Source organism: Pseudophryne corroboree, chromosome 4 (genome assembly GCF_028390025.1).
Source record: "Pseudophryne corroboree isolate aPseCor3 chromosome 4, aPseCor3.hap2, whole genome shotgun sequence".
In the NCBI taxonomy this organism is placed as follows: domain Eukaryota; kingdom Metazoa; phylum Chordata; class Amphibia; order Anura; family Myobatrachidae; genus Pseudophryne; species Pseudophryne corroboree.
This window is the reverse complement of record NC_086447.1, coordinates 387,401,271-387,424,943: the sequence shown is the minus strand read 5'-3', so window position 1 is coordinate 387,424,943 and position 23,673 is coordinate 387,401,271. Positions and strand designations below refer to the sequence as shown.

At 45.2% G+C, this 23,673-nt stretch overlaps 1 protein-coding gene across 2 annotated transcripts in view; it reads left to right on the top strand.

Annotated features, from left to right (window-relative positions):
• LOC134911447 (glutathione S-transferase 3-like) overlaps positions 1-23,673 on the top strand; it is an 89,873-nt gene that overhangs the window by 21,986 nt on the left and 44,214 nt on the right. For both annotated transcript variants that reach the window (XM_063919652.1, XM_063919651.1), the window contains exon 2: positions 11,663-11,760. In XM_063919652.1, coding sequence (XP_063775722.1) covers positions 11,674-11,760 — 87 coding nt within the window. In that variant the 5' untranslated portion in view covers positions 11,663-11,673. The remainder of the gene's footprint in view (positions 1-11,662; positions 11,761-23,673) is intronic.

The window sequence follows — 23,673 nt, the reverse complement described above, 5'->3', positions numbered from 1 at the left end:
ACCGTCCATACAGTGTGAACGGGAAACGTGTCGCATCGACCCGCCAACCCGTTCCCAAGCACAGTCGTATTTAAGCCTGGTCGCTACCAGGGTTGAAATACCAGGTTACTCAACCCAGGATATTTTCCCTGGGCCCTATCAGACTGCACTGCAACCCGGATTACTGCGCTCATGTGCAATAACCCGGGTCACAAGCTGGCAGTCTGAAACGGGTATTACATAAATAAGTAATCAGAGAGCCAAAAAATATTCAAGTCAAGAAGACTACTAGTTGAGCTATTATTAATGTTTACAGTTACAAAGTTAGTATTCTTCTTACATTACTGGGCAGTACGGATGGTGTAATGGTTAGCATTAATGCCTCACAGCACTGAGGTCACAGGTTCGATTCCCACCATGGCCTACATATACTGGTAGGTTAACTGGCTCCCAACAAAATTAACCCTTGCGTGAATGTGTCTGCATGTACATGTGATAGGGAATATAGATGTAAGTTCTACTGGGGCGGGAACTGATGTGAAAGGGCAGATATTCTCTGGATAGCGCTGGGGAATATGTGTGCACACTATAAATAACTGATAATAAATAAATTATATTAAACAATATTTTGTGCATGTCATTTTGCTCTGCTATTGTTGATATTGGCTATTGCTTTGTATTATTGTGTATTTCAAATAATTTAATCGCTGCAAAATGAATGCAGTCGGCAGTGTGTGGCAGGAGCAAACAGGAAAAGAGCTCACACCCAAGGAAAGGAAGCTTCAGCGCAGTAACTTAACCACTTGCCTGCATAAATGTATCATGTGCAACAGCAGCCAGGAGTACGTTAATTGACCAGGTGGCATACCACATTAGCGCCGTCCTGCTGTGCAGAGCTGGATTAACGCTGTGGGAGACCAGGGGCACTAAAGAGCAGGGGGCCCCCATGGACTCATATATATATATATATATATATATATATATATATATAACTTTTATATGTGTGTGTGTATATATATATATATATAACTTTTATATGTGTGTGTGTGTGTGTGTGTATATATATATATATATATATATAACAATATACACTGCTCAAAAAAATAAAGGGAACACTAAAATAACACATCCTAGATCAGAATGAGTGAAATATTCTTACTAAATACTTTGTTCTTTACATAGTTGAATGTGCTGACAACAAAATCACACAAAAATTATCAATGGAAGTCAAATTTATTAACCCATGGAGGTCTGGATTTGGAGTCACACTCAAAATTAAAGTGGAAAAACACACTACAGGCTGATTCAACTTTGATGTAATGTCCTTAAAACAAGTCAACATGAGGCTCAGTAGTGTGTGTGTGGCCCCCACATGCCTGTATGACCTCCCTACAACACACACAAGTGGCTCAGGTAGTGCAGCTCATCCAGGATGGCACATCAATGCGAGCTGTGGCAAGAAGGTTTGCTTTGTCTGTCAGCGTAGTGTCCAGAGCATGGAGGCGCTACCAGGAGACAGGCCAGTACATCAGGAGACGTGGAGGAGGCCGTAGGAGGGCAACAACCCAGCAGCAGGACCGCTACCTCCGCCTTTGTGCAAGGAGGAACAGGAGAAGCACTGCCAGAGCCCTGCAAAATGACCTCCAGCAAGCCACAAATGTGCATGTGTCTACTCAAACGATCAGAAACAGTCTCCATGAGGGTGGTATGAGGGCCCGACGTCCACAGGTGGGGGTTGTGCTTACAACCCAACACCGTGCAGGACGTTTGGCATTTGCCAGAGAACACCAAGATTGGCAAATTCGCCACTGGCACCCTGTGCTCTTCACAGATGAAAGCAGGTTCTCACTGAGCACATGTGACAGACATGACAGAGTCTGGAGATGCCAAGGAGAACGTTCTGCTGCCTGCAACATCCTCCAGCATGACTGGTTTGGCAGTGGGTCAGTAATGGTGTGGGGTGGCATCACTTTGGGGGGCCGCACAGACCTCCATGTGCTCGCCAGAGGTAGCCTGACTGCCATTAGGTACCGAGATGAGATCCTCAGACCCCTTGTGAGACCATATGCTGGTGCGTTTGGCCCTGGGTTCCTCCTAATGCAAGACAATGCTAGACCTCATGTGGCTGAAGTGTGTCAGCAGTTCCTGCAAGACGAAGGCATTGATGCTATGGACTGGCCCGCCCGTTCCCCAGACCTGAATCCAATTGAGCACATCTGGGACATCATGTCTCGCTCCATCCACCAACTCCATGTTGCACCACAGACTGTCCAGGAGTTGGCGGATGCTTTAGTCCAGGTCTGGGAGGAGATCCCTCAGAAGACCTTCCGCCACCTCATCAGGAGCATGCCCAGGCATTGTAGGGAGGTCATACAGGCACCTGGAGGCCACACACACTACTGAGCCTCATTTTGACTTGTTTTAAGGACATTACATCAAAGTTGGATCAGCCTGTAGTGTGTTTTTCCACTTTAATTTTGAGTGTGACTCCAAATCCAGACCTCCATGGGTTAATAAATTTGATTTCCATTGATAATTTTTGTGTGATTTTGTTGTCAGTACATTCAACTATGTAAAGAACAAAGTAGTTAATAAGAATATTTCATTCATTCAGATCTAGGATGTGTAATTTTAGTGTTCTATTTATTTTTTTGAGCAGTATATATACAGTATATATAAACAGAAAGAAAGTTCTCATGGGAGCTAAACCACTTAGATTTTTGCAATGTACAATAACATTTTTATTTTATTTTTTAAAACAATGAATTTCATAACATTGTCTAAAATACATATAAAAAAGCCTTTTACAGAATCACATATATCTGAACAAAAGCATATTGTTTCACAGTGTTTATGAGTTATACTTTGATGATATCCATTGAATGTAATATCAAATCTTCAACCAGACTGTTCAGATGTGTATACTGATCCGCAAAAAAAAAAAAAAAACCCAACGCATTTCGTCCGTTAGGACTTCATCAGGGGTTATTATCAGATTTCTTAATATGGAAAAATTACCACTGGTTGTAAATTTCAGTGTGTCAGATACAGACAATGTAGAGCATATAATCAATGTTCAAGCAGATGAGATATCAATTAGGCTTCACCAACATGTATCAATATACAGAATGGGATAAGGAGCTGTGGAAATTCCTTTTTCAGTGCATCAGGATTCCCCTGACAGCAATGGGGGCACAGGCGGCCACACACCTGGGTGAGGGGGGTAGAGGGGCCACACACAGGGGTTTGGGGGGCAGGATGGCACAAGGTGTCATACAAACACAGGGGGCCACACAAAAGGGTGAGGGTGGTAGAGGGTGCCACACACACATAAGACAGGGGTAGAGGGGCCACACGGGGTTGGGGGCAGGAGGGCACAAGGTGTCATACACACACAGAGGGCACAGGTGGCCACACACCAGGGTGAGGGGGTAGAAGGTGCCACACACACATAAGACAGGGGTAGAGGGGCCACACACAGGGGGCTGGGGAGGGGAAGAAGGGCACAAGGTGTCATACACACACAGGGGGGCACATACCTGGGTGAGGGGGTAGAGGGTGCCACACATACATAAGGTAGGGGGTACATGGGGCCACATACAGGGGAGTGGGGGGCAGGAGGGCACAGGGCTCTCTGGTCACTCACCGCGAGTGCATTCTTGAAAAAGGATAGCAATCCGAAACGCGTTGTGCCTGGAGTGGGACCCGCAAGCCTTCTTGGACTTTCACTGCCGTCTTCGCTGCTTCCATCTGCGATTGGGCTAAGCGTGTGGTGTGGTGCTGGGCTGCCCAGCTGGAACCCATTTTTACATCAAGGCACACACCACACACCCTGAACGGTATGAATCAGAAGTCTCACCTTGCTAAATAATTTGCACAAAGACTGTCCTTTAATGTTTACATTACCAACATTTACAAAATAAGGGTCTGTGCAATACATTCTTTTTATCATCTTTTAATTTATGTTTCTGTATGTCTGAGCCATGATATATGCACTGTGTCACTTTAATATCATGGATATTTAGAATAAAACATTTGTCTTTTTTGTCATAAATCAGACTGTGTCCAAATGATCATTTTCACTTCCCTGGGACAACCAGCGCACACCATAGATGCCATTTTTTTCTCTTAAAATACAACAGTTTTACCAGTTGGGAAATGAGCGTTATATCTTTTTAAACTAATGTTCCATTCTTTAAGAGCTTTTAAATGGGATGTGAGTTATTGAAAAATAATTCACTGATAGGAAAATTCTCCCTCCCAGCTTAGAAACTCTTATCTGTCTTTACTGCCACAGCCAGACATACCCACACCCTTACACCCTTATATCAGTATTTTCCAGTCTACAGCTGACCTTACATTCCCCATGTTACCAATAAATGCATCAGTTGTGTTTAGGTGGTGCATGTAATGTCAACATAGGGTCAACTGTAGAATTGAAAATGCTGTACTTGTTAGGGCCCCAGGGAAACTGAGTTGGGGAGCTCCCTCCAATAAAATGACCACTTAATTACCAAATATGGATGTGTTGTGTCACACGATGCTGATGTGTCCCGGGACACTTATGAAGGGACTCAGAATGCAGAGCCACAGCAGTCCCTATATGGGAACAGGTGCCTGTGGACACCTGTTCTTGACAATTGTAGGGTCTAACCGACCCTGTGGGGGGCCGGGACAACCGCGCCTGTCGCTCCCCCTTAATTCGGCACTATTCACGCATAATTGTATTTGATTAGTCTGTGCCATCCTTTCTAGTACATGGCATATTCGTTGCTTGCTTTATAAAATACTTGGAAATTGTAGGATTAATTATTTTCATGATAAAAATATTACACTGTCATCTGCCACAAATGTAAAATGTTGTTGTAGCTATATATTTAAAAATATGTTCCCCACTGTGTCTTGGTTTCTTTTCTGGCAGTAAATGAATGCAACAGTTACATTTAGTTATTTTGCAACTTTTAAGTAGAGAATAATTGTATATATCACTGAAGGCTAGTACACACCAGGCCAATACCATCCCTACAGTGAAGCATGGTGGTGGCAGCATCATGCTGTGGGGATGTTTTTCAGTGCCAGGAACTTGGAGACTAGTCAGGATAAATGGAAAGATTTATGCAGCACTGTATAGAGACATCCTGGATGAAAACCTGCTCCAGAGCGCTCTTAACCTCAGACTAGGGTGACGATTCATCTTTCAGCAGGACAACGACCCTAAGCACACAGCCAAGATATCAAAAGAGTGGCTTCAGGACAACTCTGTGAATGTCCTTGAGTGGCCCAGTCAGATCCCAGACTTGAATCCGATTCAACATCTCTGGAGAGATCTGAAAATGGCTGTGCACCGACGCTTCCCATCCAACCTGATGGAGCTTGAGAGGTGCTGCAAAGAGGAATGGGTGAAACTGCCCAAAGATAGGTGTGCCAAGCTTGTGGCATCATATTCAAAAAGACTTGAGGCTGTAATTGCTGCCAAAGGTGCAACAACAAAGTACTGAGCAAAGGCTGTGAATACTTATGTACATGTGATTTATTAGTGTTTTATTTTTAATAAATTTGCAAACATCGCAAAATTTTAGGGAAAAAATAAATGTATTACATTTTGGAATAAGGCTGTAACATAACAAAATGTGGAAAAAGTGAAGCGCTGTGAATACTTCTGGATGCACTGTACAAGTTGGTCTTTTCATATACTAGATAGTATATGGAATACAGTATTAATAATTAGATAATATAGAAATAGATAGTGTAGATTGTAAATGGCAGTGATTCCCAACCTCGGTCCTCAAGGTGCACTAATAGTCCAGGTTTTAGTGATATCCATGCTTGAGCACAGATGTTGAAATTAAAATAACTGAGGTACTAGTTAAGTAATCTGTGCTCAAGTATGATTATCCTTAAAACCTTTCCCACCCTACATTTGCCTATGGTATGTATCCCGGCGGTATGTATCCCGGCGGTCATGTGACCTACACAGAATCCGGGGCTATGGCCTGGGAGGGAGGGTGAGGTTTAGGCACTAGTGGGGTGGTTAGCCATAGCCGCTGAGGGCTAGTCCTAGCCGCCACCCTCCACGGATGATTTAGCCCTAGCCGCCACCCCCAATACTTACCCTTGTCCGGTGTTGGGCTCCTCATTGTCGGGATGCTGCAGTTGGTCATTTGACCTATATATATATATATATATATATATATATATATATTACACTACACAGACTTGTGGAATATTTATTTAGTAGTTACACTCTATATGTTTTGGGCTATTTCAGACTTTAAACTCGGGAGGGAATCAGAGAGAGTATTGTTTTTGATCTGGAGTCAGCCTGTACTGCGTATATATGTACACACAGGTATTATAAACAACCAAACAATACCCCACATACTGTACATTCATGCCAATTTGAGACATATAATGTATATATGTGTATACACATATACTCCTATAAGTACACCTTACTGCTTTGTAGTAAATAAACTTTATTTTTTTTTCATATAACTTTTTCAACTCCCTCTGAAGAAAGAAAAAAAACAGACACTCAACTGGAGCTAATAAAGATATCCATAAGACAAGAGATGAGGGCTGGAGGTGGGAGGAGGCAGGCGCAGGTTGAATACTGGGAGGAAAAAGGTGTGGGTCAGAGAAGAGATGTGATAGAGCACGAAGGAGGATGAGAGACAGGAGTGGAGGGACCAGCTCAATTAATTGGTGGCTGGTTCCAGGGGAGAGACCACCCACTGTACAGCAGGGACGTGCGGTGAGGTAAATGGCTCAGGGGGCACTGGCTAGCACAATAGCCAGATTTACATGCAATATATGAGCCAAAGGGTTCATGTGGACATTATACACAGTTAATTTGGTGAGTTTTGATCAGAGATGAGCGGAAAAGATAGACAGGGGAGGCACTGCCTCACCTGCCATAGACTTTTTACTCCAGTGTTTTAGCTATAAAGATGATTAGAATAATTCAAACAAGATATTTCAAACAAATTATTTGTATTTTCATATACTTTATGCAGTCAAAACTCTGGCACAAACGTTAGTATGACAGGAAAGGCTCTGCCTCACCCGCCGCACGTCACTGCTGTACAGTATGGTAAAAGGGTCTATCCAGACTCCATAATAATCCAGGAGGACAGCATAGCAGTGTGAGCAATGCTGGGCAGTGAGAGGCTACAGGACGCTAAAACCAGTATCTTACCAGCCACAGCTGCTGCCTCATAATAGCCCTTCTACAAGCAGCAGAAGTGGCTGGTATGCCACGTACTAGCTGTGACCCGGTTGGCTCCACCACTGAAACTCTGCCTCCTGAGGACACGCTGGGAATATTAAATTAATCTCTTAAAAAACAGAGTGGCCAGCAGCATGCTCTGCATGTCTCCTGGCCCCCAATCTCTGTGGCCACCGGCCCCAAACAGCTACATAGTACAATCCCGGGGTGGTCAGATGGCACCCTGCCCCCCGGCTCAGCCTGCCAATTACAATACTTACAATTACAGGTTTTCTGAACACATATGTGTTCAACTCTAATGAGATACATTGTGAGCAATATTAGACTTTAGGTTGAATTAATTTTATTGTCGTCATCTAGAACAGTAGTATATTATATATATCAAGCAGTGAAGTTGCCCATGACAACCAATCAGTGTTGAGGTTACATTTATAAAGTGCATTCTATAAAATTATATGTAGCAGCTGATCTCCACTGGCTCACTTCTCCATACTTTTCACTGCTTCATAAATAGATGCCAATGTATTAGTGTTGCATTAGCAGTGATGTAATAATAATAATAATAATTTTATTTATATAGCGCTCTTTCTCCAATAGGACTCAAGGCGCTTAACAGATACATAGCATAATATAGTGCAGAAAATAATGAAGTACATTTTCATAAAATACAGAAGCATGAAGATACTAAAAAGGACATTATGGAAATGCTTGAGTAAACAGAAAAGTCTTGAGTCTACTTTTGAAGGATTCTGTAGTTGGGGCCTCTCGCACTGTGCGGGGAAGTGAGTTTGAGTCGGAGCCGCATGACTAAAAGCTCGACCCCCAGATGAATTACGGTAGATTCTAGGTACTGCTAAAAGTCCTTCATCTACAGATCGCAGTAATCGAGTGGGGCAGTATGGGGTCAGAAGCTGTTTCAGGTACCTTGGGTCTTGGTCATGTAATGCTTTGAAACTCAGTAAGCCAATCTTGAAGATGATTCGCCATCTTACAGGCAGCCAGTGAAGGGAGTAGAGGATGGGTGTTATGTGGCTAGAACGGGGCTGGTTGGTTAATAGCCTGGCAGCTGTGTTTTGCACGAGCTGTAAGCGTTGCAATTCGTTTGCTGGTAGACCAAGGTAGAGGGCATTACAGTAGTCTAAACGAGATGATACAAATGCATGTATGACTTTTGGCATATCATCTGAGGGAATTAAGTGCTTGATTCTGGCTATGTTCCTCAGGTGAAAAAATGAGGATTTGATTGTGGCTGATATCTGATGTTTAAGTGTCAAGCCACCATCCAGGACAACGCCAAGATTCCGCACATGATCACTGGTCTGTAATTCTGAATCCCCGAGTGTAAATCCAGTTGGTTGGCTATGCTGCAGTCTTGTCCTTTGATGTTGCGGTCATATCATAAGGACCTCTGTTTTATCCGGGTTCAGTCGCAGCCAACTGGCGCTCATCCACTCCTGTAGTTCAGCTAGACAGCCATTTAGGGTTGCTATTGGGTTATCAGTGCCCGGAGCAAAGGACAAGTACAGTTGTGTATCATCTGCATAGCAGTGGTAGACCAGGCCATGGCGCCTGATTATTTTGCCCAATGGGAGCATGTATACTGCAAAAAGCATGGGGGATTGTATAGAACCTTGTGGGACACCACATGGCAATGGCACTGGTGGTGATGAGTATAATCCAGATGATACTCTCTGTGACCTGCCTGTGAGAAATGATTTGAACCAGCTTAGGACTGTGCCATCCAGACCACAGAAATGTATCAGTCGCTCAATCAGAAGCCCATGGTCCACGGTATCAAATGCTGCCGAGAGATCCAGAAGGATTAATATTGAACAGTCACCTCTGTCTTTTGCCATCAGAAGATCATTTAACACACACACCAGGGCTGTTTCAATGCTATGTCTTCTCCTGAATCCTGATTGAAATGGATCATAAATATCATGGGTTGTCAGGCGGGTTTCCAGTTGATTTGCAACAACTTTCTCAATAACCTTTCCTAGGAAAGGAAGGTTTGATACCGGTCTGTAGTTGGTCATGCAGTCGGGATCTAAATTAGGTTTTTTAAGAAGCGGTCTAACAATTGCTTCCTTTAGGGGTCCAGGAAAAGTGCCTGTCTGCAAAGAGCATTGAACAATTTTTGTAAAGACAGGACCAATTATATCCATACAACCTATTAGAAGCTTGGTTGAGGCTGGGTCCAGATCACAGGTGGTGGGACGCAAAATCTGAGCAATTTCAGCAGTGTCCTTTACATCCACTGGGTCATAGCTGGTCCATGAAGGCAGGTAGCTTATATTGGCAGGCTTTGTAGTTTGGCACTCCTTTGATGGCACTGTGGAGATTCCAGCCCGGATGGTGGATATTTTATCTGCAAAGAAGTTTGCAAACTCGTTGCATCTTGCCTGGGAGAGGGTCTCATCAGTCTGCAGGCATGCTGGCTTGCAAAGCATCTCCACTGTGCGGAAAAGTTGGGCTGGCCTATTGTTTGCTGCTGTGATCTCATTTGACAGGAACTGTGCTTTCTTACGAGTGATTGTCGATTGATATTCTTCGTTATGCTTTATTAGTTTTATTTTGTCATCCACTAGGTTAGTCTTCCTCCATCGTCTTTCCAGTCTACGCCCCCTTTTCTTGAGCTCACTAACACTGTTGTCGAACCATGGAGCTTGACGTTGTGGTTTACGAGGTCTTAAATGCACAGGGGCGATAATATCAATTGCAGCCATAACATCCCTATTATAATAACGGACTAGGGAACAGGGATCTTCACAGGCACCCAGTATAGCAGAGAGATCCAAATTTGCTGCAAGAGCCTGGGGAGTCATACCCCTCCTTGGACGATACCTGGTCAACTCCACGGGCAGAGATCTTATTTGAGGGGTTGCAACTGAGAACCAGAGGGAGTAGTGGTCTGACCAGATGACTGGGTTTATTTTTAGGTCAGTGACTTTTAATCCAATCTGAAAGACAAGGTCGAGAGTGTGACCACTTTTATGTGTGGCAGAGGGAATGACCTGTGTGAAGCCCAGACCATTCATTGTGCACAGGTGGTCTTGGCCAAGGCGTGAGAGCTCATCATCCACCCATGCATTGAAATCCCCAAGGATGAGCCATCTTTGATGTTCCAGAACCAGGCCAGCAACAGTGTCTGCAATTTCTTGTAGAAATATCTTTCCATCTCCAGGTGGCCGGTAAATGAGAAGTACTCTGAAACCTAATCCTGTCGATCTCCGGGCAGCAATGCACTCGAATGAGCGAGTAGTTTCAATAGGGTGGACCCTAAGTTTAAGTTCTTTTTTTGAAGCAGATTGCCACCCCGCCACCTCTGCGGTCCAGTCTTGGGTTGTGGATGACAGAGTAGTTTGTTGGTACTGCAGCCTCCAATATAAGTGCTGCATTTTCATCTAGCCAGGTCTCTGTAATACAGGCTAGATCTGCAGATTCAATAAGGTCAGCAATTGTTGCAGTCTTGTTTCTTATAGATCTGGCATTACAAAGGACTGACCTGATTGGGCATACCAGAGGGCCTTCAGTTTTCTTTATGTTAAGTGCAGGAGCTCTGGGTATGGGGGTCACAAAGTGAGAGTTGACAGTTCTGTCCTTCCAAATACAGGGCCGTCTTTTGGGTATCACTTCTATTTGATTGTTCTTTGAGTATGGGGGTGAGCAGGTGGGCAAAGGACTTAGATGGTTACCGGGGGAAATACATTTCTGGCCTGCTCGCTTCCCACGAATGCGCCTGTGTTTTCTTTTTAAAATACCAAGGGATTGGAGAATAGAAGCCTGTAGCAGGTCTCCTCTGTAGCCTGAGTCCCCTGTCTCCTGTCTCTAATATGGGGTATACCCTAATGAAACACTACTCATAACTCTTGCCTAATTGTAGAAAAGTAATCCAGGGAGAGTGCCCCTCAGTGTTTTTGGCTATGTCAGCAGTGATTTTTTTTTAAATGAATCTTGGACATCATTCTTCAGTGTTGGAGAGCGTCGGCCATTTTTTTGTAGCACAGCAGTGATTAGGCAGTTTAGCCTACCTTCCTGGGAGTCCTGGAGGTATCTCAATATGTACTGTAGAGATACCAGGATTTGAGGTACCTACGTATAACATAAATTGTATGACAATTATGTATTTCCAAAATGCAAATGATTGATTATTTAGCTTTTTTATCCATCTTATTCCTTCATATGACAGGTTTGCACTAATGCCAATGCTAAAGAGAGATAGTAATAAATTAATCGGTCATTCTGGTTGTTTCATACAAAATCAGTATTGTAGTTTAATAGTAGGTAAAGTGATAAAATAAATGAAATTGTAATTATCATTTTTTGTTTAACATTCAATGGCCCAAATCCTTATTTGACGTTTTAAGGAAACAAATTGCCATATATGTGGGAATGTTATGTGAAATGACACTATAGATTGTCTACTAATTATTCCAATCACTTGCTTGTTCTTAGGGAAAGTAATCATGTCTGCAAAGCCAATACTTTACTACTTCGATGGTCGTGGAAGAATTGAGTGTGTTAGGTGGGTGTTAGCTGCAGCTGGTGTCGATGTAAGTATAATCACATATTGTAATATCACAGGGCGATGAGTCCTAAATGACTGGTGTTCTGCTCCCCAAATAATGAACATGCAAGCAAAGTGTATGATTAGGGCCATCTTAACGTATAGGTGTGATGATACGGTAAGTGTAGTGGGTGAACTGCCGCTGCTGTTTGCCCTTGCAATGTCTGTGTCGGCCACTTTGGAACTTTCACCTATAACTTCAGGCAGAAGGACGGAGGACCCCCAGAAACCCCACAAATCACCACACGTTTGGGCGGTGATTTGACATTTATTTATCAGGATATCAACTGATCACCGCTGTTGGTTTAATCATGCTTAGGACTTGTAAAAACTGATATCATGACGTAAACAGTTAAATAATACACACTGAGAAAAAGGGCTTACATACCATTCAATTCACATTCATTGAAATGCAATATACACATTTAGAAATGATGGTACTGTAGTACCCCACACTGTCCTCTGGGTGGCGGTTAGAACTATCTAGGACTCATCCCTAGACTTGTTGCTCTTTTACATATCAGTCAATGCCCTGTCCAATCAAGTATCTGAGAGGGCACTATGTAAACCTTTTAAATATATACATGTTCCTATAGCATAAAGTCTTCTACCTATGGGAAAGTAACTGTTCTGTTAGTAGGCTTGGTGTAGCTACCATAGGTGCAGGGAGTGCTGCTGCTATGTTGCCCAGAACTGAGAGGGGCCCTCCTTCCCTGTCATAGTTAAATGTGTTATATTTATTTTCACCATTGGGAAGTAAATAGGGACCCTTACAAACCTTTGCTTTGGGGCCTACAATATATCAAGGCATGCCCCTGGACCTGCTCATTGTAATGTGGTCTAAAAATGGACTGATGGTCATTATAATTTTATATAATATGAACTGGAGCTCTGTAATGTGGCACAATATGAAGTGGAAGCACAATGGTGTGGAATAATATGAACTGGGGAGACTATATGGCATAATGTGAATTGGGGGTACTGTGTTACATAATGTGTACTGGCAGCCCTACAATGTGACATAATGTGAACTTGGGGACATTGTTGGTTCTCAAAATAAACTACAGCACTACTATGCGGCATAACATTAAGTAGGGCACTACAATGGTTCAGAAAGTGAACTAGGACACTATTATGGGGCATATAATTCACAACTGCTGCGGAGAGGTGTCTCTCTAGAAGGATTGGAACAGGGGGCCCTTCAAAATGTTGCTATGGGGCCCACAAAGTTATTGCTATACCCCTGGTTAAAACCAGAGTTAAAACAGGATTCGAAGCAGTGACAAGTGTGATATTCCCTCCAGCAAAGCAATATAAGCAGATAGTAGTCAGCAGTAGCCAGGCAGTGGCGGGTCCAGGGGGGGGGGGGGGGGGGGGCATTCGGGTTCGTGCCCCCCCCTGTCATTTGTGGCCTCCGTCCCCCATCCCCCGCCAGCGCCGCACAGGAGATGACGGGCGCCCGCTGAGATTGTGTTACCAGCAGGCGCCCGTCTCCCTGCACAGCGGCAGCCGGAGGCAGGAGCTCAGTACTGAGCTCCGGCTTCCGGCGCTGTCATTGTGCGGCGTGCGCTATGGGAGAGACGTCAGTCATGACGTCTCTCTCATAATGTTGAGGAGCGGACGCCAAGAGGAGGACTGCAGCGGTCTGGAAGCGGTAACGGGGCTCGGTAAGTATGATGGTTTTTTCTTTCTTAATGCAGCGGGGGCATCTACTGGGGCCAAACTACGGGGGGACATTACTACTGGGGGGCATCAACAAGCGGCATTACTACTGGGGGGGCATTACTACTGGGGGCAAACTACTGGGGGCATTATTACTGGGGGGCATTACTACTGGGGGGGTCATCTATCTGGGGCATTACTACAGGGGGCAGCTACTGGGGGACATTTTTACTGGGGGCCATCTACTGGGGGCATTATTACTGGGGGGAATCTACTGGGGGCATTACTACTGGGGGGTCATCTATTGGGGGCAAACTCCTAGGGGGCAATACTACTGGGGGCAAACTACTGGAGGACATTATTACTGGGGGGCATCTACTGGGGGCAAACTACTGGGGGACATTACTGGGGGGCATCTACTGGGGGCAAACTACTGGGGGACATTGTTACTGGGGGTCAACTACAAAGGGGCTAACTACTGGGGGCATACTACAGGAGGGCATTACTACTGGTGGCGTAACTACAGGGGCATTACTACTGGCGGCTTAACTACAGGGGCATTACTACTTGGGGGCTAAACTACAGGGGGGCCAAACTACTGGGGGCATAACTACAGGGGCCAAACTACTGGGGGATAACTACACGGGCCAAACTACTGGGGGCATTACTACTGGGGGCTAAACTACAAGGGGGGCATAACTACAGGGGCTAAACTACAATGGGGCAAACTACAGGGGGGCATTACTACTGGTGGCTAAACTACAAGCAGGCAAACTACTGGGGGCATTACCACTGGGAGGCTAAACTAAAGGGGGCGGGGGTAAACTTCTGGGGTCATAACTGCAGGGGCATTACCACTGGGGGCATAACTACTAGGGCGCTAAATGACTGGGGGCATTACTACAGGCAAAATTACTACTGGGGGCAATACGAGCATTGCATAAGGGGCACCACTACTATGGGGTCTATATAAGGGGCACTACCAGTACAGTGGACATTGCAGAATGAGCGCTACAACTGTGGGCATTGTATAAGAAGCGCCACCTCACATGCACCGAAGCCCCATGAAAATGTACTTGCCCCTTCCATGATGCCCCCCCTATCATTTTCTTCTGGATCTGCCCCTGTAACCAGGGATGCAGTTCAGTCTCTCAGTAGTGTCGTTATGCAAGCATGAAGACACACATGCAGTCACTATACCGACGACAGGATCCCGAACAATGGAAAGACCGACAGTCTGCATGCCGACTAACAGGGACTATTCCCACTCACGGGTGTCCACGACACCCATAGAGTGGGAATAAAACCTGTGGCGAGTGCAGTGGGCCACCGAGCATGCAAGGAGCTTTGTTGCGCTCGCCCCCCCCCCCCACCGGCGATTTAAACCTTGGGATCCCGGCGTCGGTATGTAGACACAGCAAACAATAAGCAGCTGTCCCTGGCGACTGGCGGCTCCGGACTGCGCTGGGAATCTTGCGTGAGTGTTGAGATCCCACACATGCGCAGAGGAGCCAGCCAGGCAGTGAGACACAGCACGTCAGCCCTAAGCTGATGCACTGTTTGCACAGGGGGGCATCGCTGGAGGGGGGAGTGAAAGCTTCGACAGACAAGATGTTAATATATCTTGTTGATGTCCCTTCCTGCTACTCCTTGATAACAAGGCAAAGCAGGAAGTGTTATAGCGGCATGATGCATGGTGCTATAATACATTTAACTCAAAATACCAACCAACCAGCTCCTAACTGTCATTTTTCAATCATTTTCAGCCTGTAACATGGCAGTTAGGAGCTGATTGGCTGGTACATTATCACCGTGAAATGTATCACTTTTCAAGGCTTAGTACATCTCCCCCTCTATTTCTGTTCCTCCGCTCAGGCAGCTTCCCGCTTTTTAGGGAACCTCCTCAGTATGCTTACCGCCATACACCACGGAGCTCAGCACCATCCTCTCCAGCAGTGCATGCTTCCCCTCAGGGCTCTGTCTCCTCCGCTCTCAGTCTCTCACACGTGGTGCGTACCACAGCCTGCTCCGTTATGCCACTCTTCTTAGGGCTTCACAGGGTGGTAACTCCTCACACCGACTGCGTTCCGTGCCGAGATCACCTCAGAGGACTACACTCTGCCCTCTGCTTCTCCCATTCACTTGGCTCCTCATACGTGAAAGGGAATGAGCCACCTACGTGCAGGGGAATGCTGCTCCTTAGTTTCCCGCTCTCCTTGGGTCGAGACTGCAATTCCTCCAGGTCCTAGTTATAGTTTCAGCATAGTAACGTCACCCGGTGAGCAGTACACAGGGAGGGGGGGGGGGGGGGTGTTAAGGTTTGTAACCCCTACTGTACACATGTACACATGTCTATTTAGCCAGACAGCAGCATTCAAGGGCCTCACAATTGTAGTGAACTTTGAGCAGAGATGGCTGGTGGTCACACAATCAAAGTAGGGAGGAAGCCTTGTCTACCTGCATCCCAGCCTGCTGACAGACAATGAATGGCTGGAGCTATCCACCAATCGGAGTGCTGACAGCCATTCACTGTATGGAAGCATGAGGAGAGACGGTTCCGCAGGATGGTTAAGCTTTGATTTTGTTTTCATTGGTTCTCCTGAATGGATGTGTAGGGGCACCAGTGCATTGCTTTGCTCAGGGCCTACAATGTCGGCCCTGCTAGTGATCCCTATAATAAACTGATCACTATCAATATAGGAATGAGTGAGAATAAAAGGAACAGTACACACTTTCCATACTAATGGCCTGATTCAGAGATGGACGTAAATGCAAAGCCACATACAACCAGCTTTGCATTTCTGTGCTATCTCCAGGAGGGTCATGCAGGAGACGTTTCAGCAGAAGAGACGCCTCCTGCGTATAACAGCGATCCCAACACTGTGACTGACATCGCAAGCTGGGATCCAACATCGCCACCATTGGTCGCGATGTTCCACCTAGCCAGCCAGCTGAGTAAGCCAGGGGGCTGTGAGGCCAGGAAGTCTGCATGGTAACAAGCAGACTCTTGGCTCTCCACTCCTAGAAAACATAGGCAACACGCCCCCGTTTCTAGGATTGCAGCCCTTACTCTGCCCCTTCCCCACCCCCTCAGTGCTGTTTGTCAATCAGGCAGCGGCAGAGGGGAACTGCGGGCTACAATGCAAGGCCCATTCTACGCATGTGCAGAACAGACCTTGCACAGCTGCATCCCAATAATCGGGAATCTGCGTATAGGTACAGTTTAAATTTAAGTAACAGATGAAACAAATAAGCAAGCCGACTGTGGGCCTAATTCTGAATTGATCGCAGCAGCAAATTTGTTAGCAGTTGGGCAAAACCAAGGGGGTCATTCCGAGTTGTTCGCTCGTTATTTTTTTCGCTACGGAGCGATTAGTCGCAAACTGCGCATGCGCAATGTTCACAGTGCGCCTGCGCCAAGTAAATTTGCACAAAAGTTTGGTATTTTACTCACGGCCTAACAAGGTTTTTTCATCGTTCTGCTGATCGTAGTGTGATTGACAGGAAATGGGTGTTTCTGGGCGGAAACTGACCGTTTTCTGGGAGTGTGCGGAAAAATGCAGGCGTGTCAGGGAAAAACGCGGGAGTGTCTGGAGAAACGGGGGAGTGGCTGGGCGAACGCTGGACGTGTGTGTGACGTCAGACCAGGAACGAAACTGACTGAACTGATCGCAGTGTAGGAGTAAGTCTCGAGCTACTCAGAAACTGCTAAGGAATTTCTATTCGCAATTCTGCTAATCTTTCGTTCGCAATTCTGCTAAGCTAAGATTCACTACCAGAGGGCGGCGGCTTAGAGGGCCCATGTGCACTGCAGGAGGGGCAGATATAACATGTGTAGAGAGAGTTAGATTTGGGTGGGGTGTATTCAAACTGAAATCTAAATTGCAGTGTAAATATAAAGCAGCCAGTATTTACCCTGCACAGAAACAATATAACCAACCCAAATCTAACTCTCTCTGCAAATGTTATATCTGCCCCCCCCTGCAGTGCACATGGTTTTGCCCAATTGCTAACAAACTTGCTGATGCGATCAACTCAGAATTACCTCCTGTAACTGTACAATCCCATTCCCAAACTACTTGCAGTTGTAACAAGTTGTTGACGGATTTAACTGGGGAAATACACAATGAAACAGTCTGGCTATAGCTCTAACTCAGTCATGGAAAATCAGCATTAGCAAATGACAGTAGGCAAATGAAACAGAAGCTGGTGCACAATTAAACCGGTTGGCTATAGCTTTTGTAACTCAGTCTTGGATAACCAGCAGTTAGGTAGCAGACAGGTGAGATAAGGAAACAGGTAGGCAGGCTGGCTAATGGCTTTTATAACACAGTCCCGTACAACCAGAAGTTGCAATTAGGTAGAAGACAGGTAAAATAAGGAAACAGGTAGGCAGGCTGGCTTTTATAACACAGTCCAGAACAACCAGCAGTTGCAATTAGCTAGCAGACAGGTGAGATAAGGAAACAGGTAGGCAGGCTGGCTTTGGCTTTTATAACACAGGCCACAAACAACCGGCAGTTGCAATTAGGTATCAGACAGGTGAGATTAGGAAACAGGTAGGCAGGCTGGCTTTGGCTTTTAAAACACAGTCCAGAACAACCAGCAGTTGCAATTAGGTAGCAGACAGGTGAAATAAGGAAACAGGTAGGCAGGCTGGCTTTGGCTTTTATAACACAGTCCCGAACTACCAGCAGTTGCAATTAGGTAGCAGACAGGTGAGATTAGGAAACAGGTAGGCAGGCTGGCTTTGGCTTTTAAAACACAGTCCCGAACAACCAGCAGTTGTAATTAGGTAGCAGACAGGTGAGATAAGGAAACAGGTAGGCAGGCTGGCTTATGGCTTTTATAACACAGTCCCGTACAACCAGAAGTTGCAATTAGGTAGCAGACAGGTGAAATAAGGAAACAGGTAGCCAGGCTGCCTCTGGCTTTTATAAAACAGTCCCGAACAACCAGCAGTTGGAACTAGGTAGCAGACAGGTGAGATAAGGAAACAGGTAGGCAGGCTGGCTTTGGCTTGTATATCACAGTCCCGAACAACCAGCAGTTGCAATTAGGTAGCAGACAGGTGAGATAAGGAAACAGGTAGCCAGGCAGGCTGTCTTATGGCTTTTATAAGACTGTTACAAACAACCAGCAGTTGCAATTAGGTAGCAGACAGGTGAGATAAGGAAACAGGTAGCCAGGCAGGCTGGCTTTGGCTTTTATAAAACAGTACCGAACAACCAGCAGTTGCAATTAGGTAGAAGACAGGTAAAATAAGGAAACAGGTAGGCAGGCTGGCTTTTATAACACAGTACCGAACAACCGGCAGTTGCAATTAGCTAGCAGACAGGTGAGGTAAGGAAACAGGTAGGCAGGCTGGCTTTGGCTTTTATAACACAGGCCCCAAACAACCGGCAGTTGCAATTAGGTATCAGACAGGTGAGATTAGGAAAAAGATAGGCAGGCTGGCTTTGGCTTTTAAAACACAGTCCTGAACAACCAGCAGTTGCAATTAGGTAGCAGACAGGTAAAATAATGAAACAGGTAGGCAGTCTGGCTTTTATAACACAGTCCCGGACAACCAGCAGTTGCAATCAGATAGCAGACAGGTGAGGTAAGGAAACAGGTAGGCAGGCTGGTTTTGGCTTTTATAACAGTCCCGAACAACTAGCAATTGCAATTAGGTAGCAGACAGGTGAGATTAGGAAACAGGTAGGCAGGCTGGCTTTGGCTTTTAAAACACAGTCCCGAACAACCAGCAGTTGCAATTAGGCAGCAAACAGGTGAGATAAGGAAACAGGTAGGCAGGCTGGCTTTGGCTTTTAAAACACAGTCCCGAACAACCAGCAGTTGCAATTAGGTAGAAGACAGGTGAGATAAGGAAACAGGTAGACAGGCTGTCTTATTGCTTTTATAAGACTGTTACAAACAACCAGCAGTTGCAATTAGGTAGCAGACAGGTGAGATAAGGAAACAGGTAGGCAGGCAGGCTGGCTTTGGCTTTTATAAAACAGTACCGAACAACCAGCAGTTGCAATTAGGTAGAAGACAGGTAAAATAAGGAAACAGGCAGGCAGGCTGGCTTTTATAACACAGTCCCGAACAACCAGCAGTTGCAATTAGCTAACAGACAGGTGAGGTAAGGAAACAGGTAGGCAGGCTTGCTTTGGCTTTTATAACACAGGCCACAAACAACCGGCAGTTGCAATTAGGTATCAGACAGGTGAGATTAGGAAACAGGTAGGCAGGCTGGCTTTGGCTTTTAAAACCCAGTCCCGAACAACCAGCAGTTGCAATTATGTAGCAGACAGGTGAGATAAGGAAACAGGTAGGCAGACTGGCTTTGGCTTTTATAACACTGTACCGAACAACCAGCAGTTGCAATTAGGTAGCATACAGTTAAATAATGAAACAGGTAGGCAGTCTGGCTTTTATAACACAGTCCCGGACAACCAGCAGTTGCAATTAGCTAGCAGACAGGTGAGGTAAGGAAACAGGTAGGCAGGCTGCCTTTGGCTTTTATAAAACAGTCCAGAACAACCAGCAGTTGCAATTAGATAGCAGACAGGTGAGATAAGGAAACAGGTAGGCAGGCTGGCTTATGGCTTTTATAAGACTGTTATGAACAAACAACCAGCAGTTGCAATTAGCTAGCAGACAGGTGAGATAAGGAAACAGGTAGGCAGGCAGGCTGGCTTTGGCTTTTATAAAACAGTACCGAACAACCAGCAGTTGCAATTAGGTAGAAGACAGGTAAAATAAGGAAACAGGTAGGCAGGCTGGTTTTTATAACACAGTCCCGAACAGCCAGCAGTTGCAATTAGCTAGCAGACAGGTGAGGTAAGGAAACAGGTAGGCAGGCTTGCTTTGGCTTTTATAACACAGGCCCCAAACAACCGGCAGTTGCAATTAGGTATCAGACAGGTGAGATTAGGAAACAGGTAGGCAGGCTGGCTTTGGCTTTTAAAACACAGTCCCGAACAACCAGCAGTTGCAATTAAGTAGCAGACAGGTGAGATAAGGAAACAGGTAGGCAGACTGGCTTTGGCTTTTATAACACAGTACCGAACAACCAGCAGTTGCAATTAGGTAGCATACAGGTAAAATAATGAAACAGGTAGGCAGTCTGGCTTTTATAACACAGTCCCGGACAACCAGCAGTTGCAATTAGCTAGCAGACAGGTGAGGTAAGGAAACAGGTAGGCAGGCTGCCTTTGGCTTTTATAAAACAGTCCAGAACAACCAGCAGTTGGAATTAGGTAGCAGACAGGTGAGATAAGGAAACAGGTAGGCAGGCTGGCTTATGGCTTTTATAAGACTGTTATGAACAACCAGCAGTTGCAATTAGGTAGCAGACAGGTGAGATTAGGAAGCAGGTAGGCAGGCTGGCTTTGGCTTTTAAAACACAGTCCCGAACAACCAGCAGTTGCAATTAAGTAGCAGATAGGTGAGATAAGGAAACAGGTAGGCAGACTGGCTTTGGCTTTTATAACACAGTACCGAACAACCAGCAGTTGCAATTAGGTAGCATACAGGTAAAATAATGAAACAGGTAGGCAGTCTGACTTTTATAACACAGTCCCGGACAACCAGCAGTTGCAATTATCTAGCAGACAGGTGAGGTAAGGAAACAGGTAGGCAGGCAGGCTGGCTTTGGCTTTTATAAGACTGTTCCGAACAACCAGCAGTTGCAATTAGGTAGCAGACAGGTTAGATAAGGAAACAGGTAGGCAGGCTGGCTTTTATAACAGAGTCCCGGACAACCAGCAGTTGCAATTAGCTAGCAGACAGGTGAGGTAAGGAAACAGGTAGGCAGGCTGCCTTTGGCTTTTATAAAACAGTCCAGAACAACCAGCAGTTGGAATTAGGTAGCAGACAGATGAGATAAGGAAACAGGTAGGCAGGCTGGCTTATGGCTTTTATAAGACTGTTATGAACAACCAGCAGTTGCAATTAGGTAGCAGACAGGTGAGATTAGGAAACAGGTAGGCAGGCTGGCTTTGGCTTTTGAAACACAGTCCCGAACAACCAGCAGTTGCAATTAAGTAGCAGATAGGTGAGATAAGGAAACAGGTAGGCAGACTGGCTTTGGCTTTTATAACACAGTCCCAAACAACCAGCAGTTGCAATTAGGTAGCATACAGGCAAAATAATGAAACAGGTAGGCAATCTGGCTTTTATAACACAGCCCCGGACAACCAGCAGTTGCAATTAGCTAGCAGACAGGTGAGGTAAGGAAACAGGTAGGCAGGCAGGCTGGCTTTGGCTTTTATAAGACTGTTCTGAACAACCAGCAGTTGCAATTAGGTAGCAGACAGGTTAGATAAGGAAACAGGTAGGCAGGCTGGCTTTTATAACACAGTCCTGAACAACCAGCAGTTGCAATTAGCTAGCAGACAGGTGAGGTAAGGAAACAGGTAGGCAGGCTGGCTTTGGCTTTTATAAAACAGTCCCGAACAACCAGCAGTTGCAATAAGGTAGCAGACAGATGAGATAAGGAAATGGGTAGGCAGGCTGGGTTTTGGCTTTTATAACACAGTCCCAAACAACCAGCAATTGCAATTAGGTAGCAAACAGGTAAATTAAGGAAACAGGTAGGCAGGCTGGCTTATGGCTTTTATAAGACTGTTCCAAACAACCAACAGTTGCAATTAGGTAGCAGACAGGTGAGATAAGGAAACAGGTAAGCAGGCTGGCTTTTATAACACAGTCCCAAACAACCAGCAGTTGCAGTTAGCTAGCAGACAGGTGAGATAAGGAAACAGGTAAGCAGGCTGGATTTGGCTTTTATAAAACAGTCCCAAACAATGAGCAGTTGCAATTAGGTAGCAGACAGGTGAGATAAGGAAACGGGTAGGCAGGCTGGCTTTTGGCTTTTATTACACAGTCCCGAACAACCAGCAATTGCAATTAGGTAGCAAACAGGTAAAATAAGGAAACAGGTAGGCAGGCTGGCTTTGGCTTTGGTAATGCAGTCTTGTATAACCAGTGTTAGCATAAAACAGTGGCAGGGCAAGCAGAAACAGGTGCACAATTAAACCGGCTGGCTATGGCTTTAGTCGTTCCGTCTTGTGTAACCAGCATTAGCATAAGACAGTGGCAGCTGAAGCACAGACAGGTGAATTAACAAAGCAAAAAAGAAAGACCATATAAACCGAAGTTTATCAGGAAGCGCTGTCCAGTTAACCCAATTAGCATTTACTTCATCAACTTAATGCTGTAAATATTTATTTATACATACACAGAACAATACATATATATATATATATATATATATATAGACATTTAGATAAAAAAAAATATATAGAACAATCCAATTAAAACACAATTACTTACTTAGCAACCAACAATGTTCTTATAGAAACTCTGTTCAATGTTAGTGAACCAATCCGTAGTTTAGTCATTAGTATGCATACACTCCTCCGATGCTGATATTAATCATTCTCTCCCATTGGTTAGTGCATACCTGTACGTTAATCCACTATAGTCAGGATCTGAAGTATAATGACACGAGGCAATATGCCTCTAATTTTAACAAGGAATAGTCCTCCTACCTCCCTTTTGTAGCAGAAATATGGGGGCTATACATACATGAAGTCTAATTTCTGATTCCTGAATTTTATCCACAGTGGATTTATTATTTATTTATTTATTTATTACCAGTTATTTATATAGCGCACATTTGAGAGTACACAGGAGGTGTTCCCTGTTTCTCCTTCTTTAGCACTGCTGTCAAGATTAGCACAGTGTCCACAGCAGAGCAACACCTTTCAAGAAAAGTTCTCAGCATATAATATTGGAGTGAAGATAATAGCACGTGATGCATTTCCCCGCCTCTCCAACTCTGGATGTGCAGCAGCTTCCTCAGACGTATCTTCACTCCAATATTACAAGCTGAGAACTTTTTCTCAAAAGGTGTTGCTCTGCTGTGGACACTGCGCTAATCTTGACAGCAGTGCTAAAGAAGGAGAAGCCGCTGGTGAATGCTCTTCTCCCCTCCGATCGGGATCCTCCATCAGCACTTCGCCTCCGGTCCATGCAGTCCACTCACGGTTATGGCTAAAACAAAGTGGGAGAAAGGACCTCTGGTGTCACCAGAAGGAGGAGCCACATCACCAGGGGGAGGAGCCATGCCTGAACAGGGTACCCAAAATGTACCCTTGCGGGTTTGCTTTGCTCGCCACCAGGTTACTAAAGCTAGTAGTTAGTGGTGTGGATAGTAGAAGAACTGCCGGCCTAGCTCCTCTAT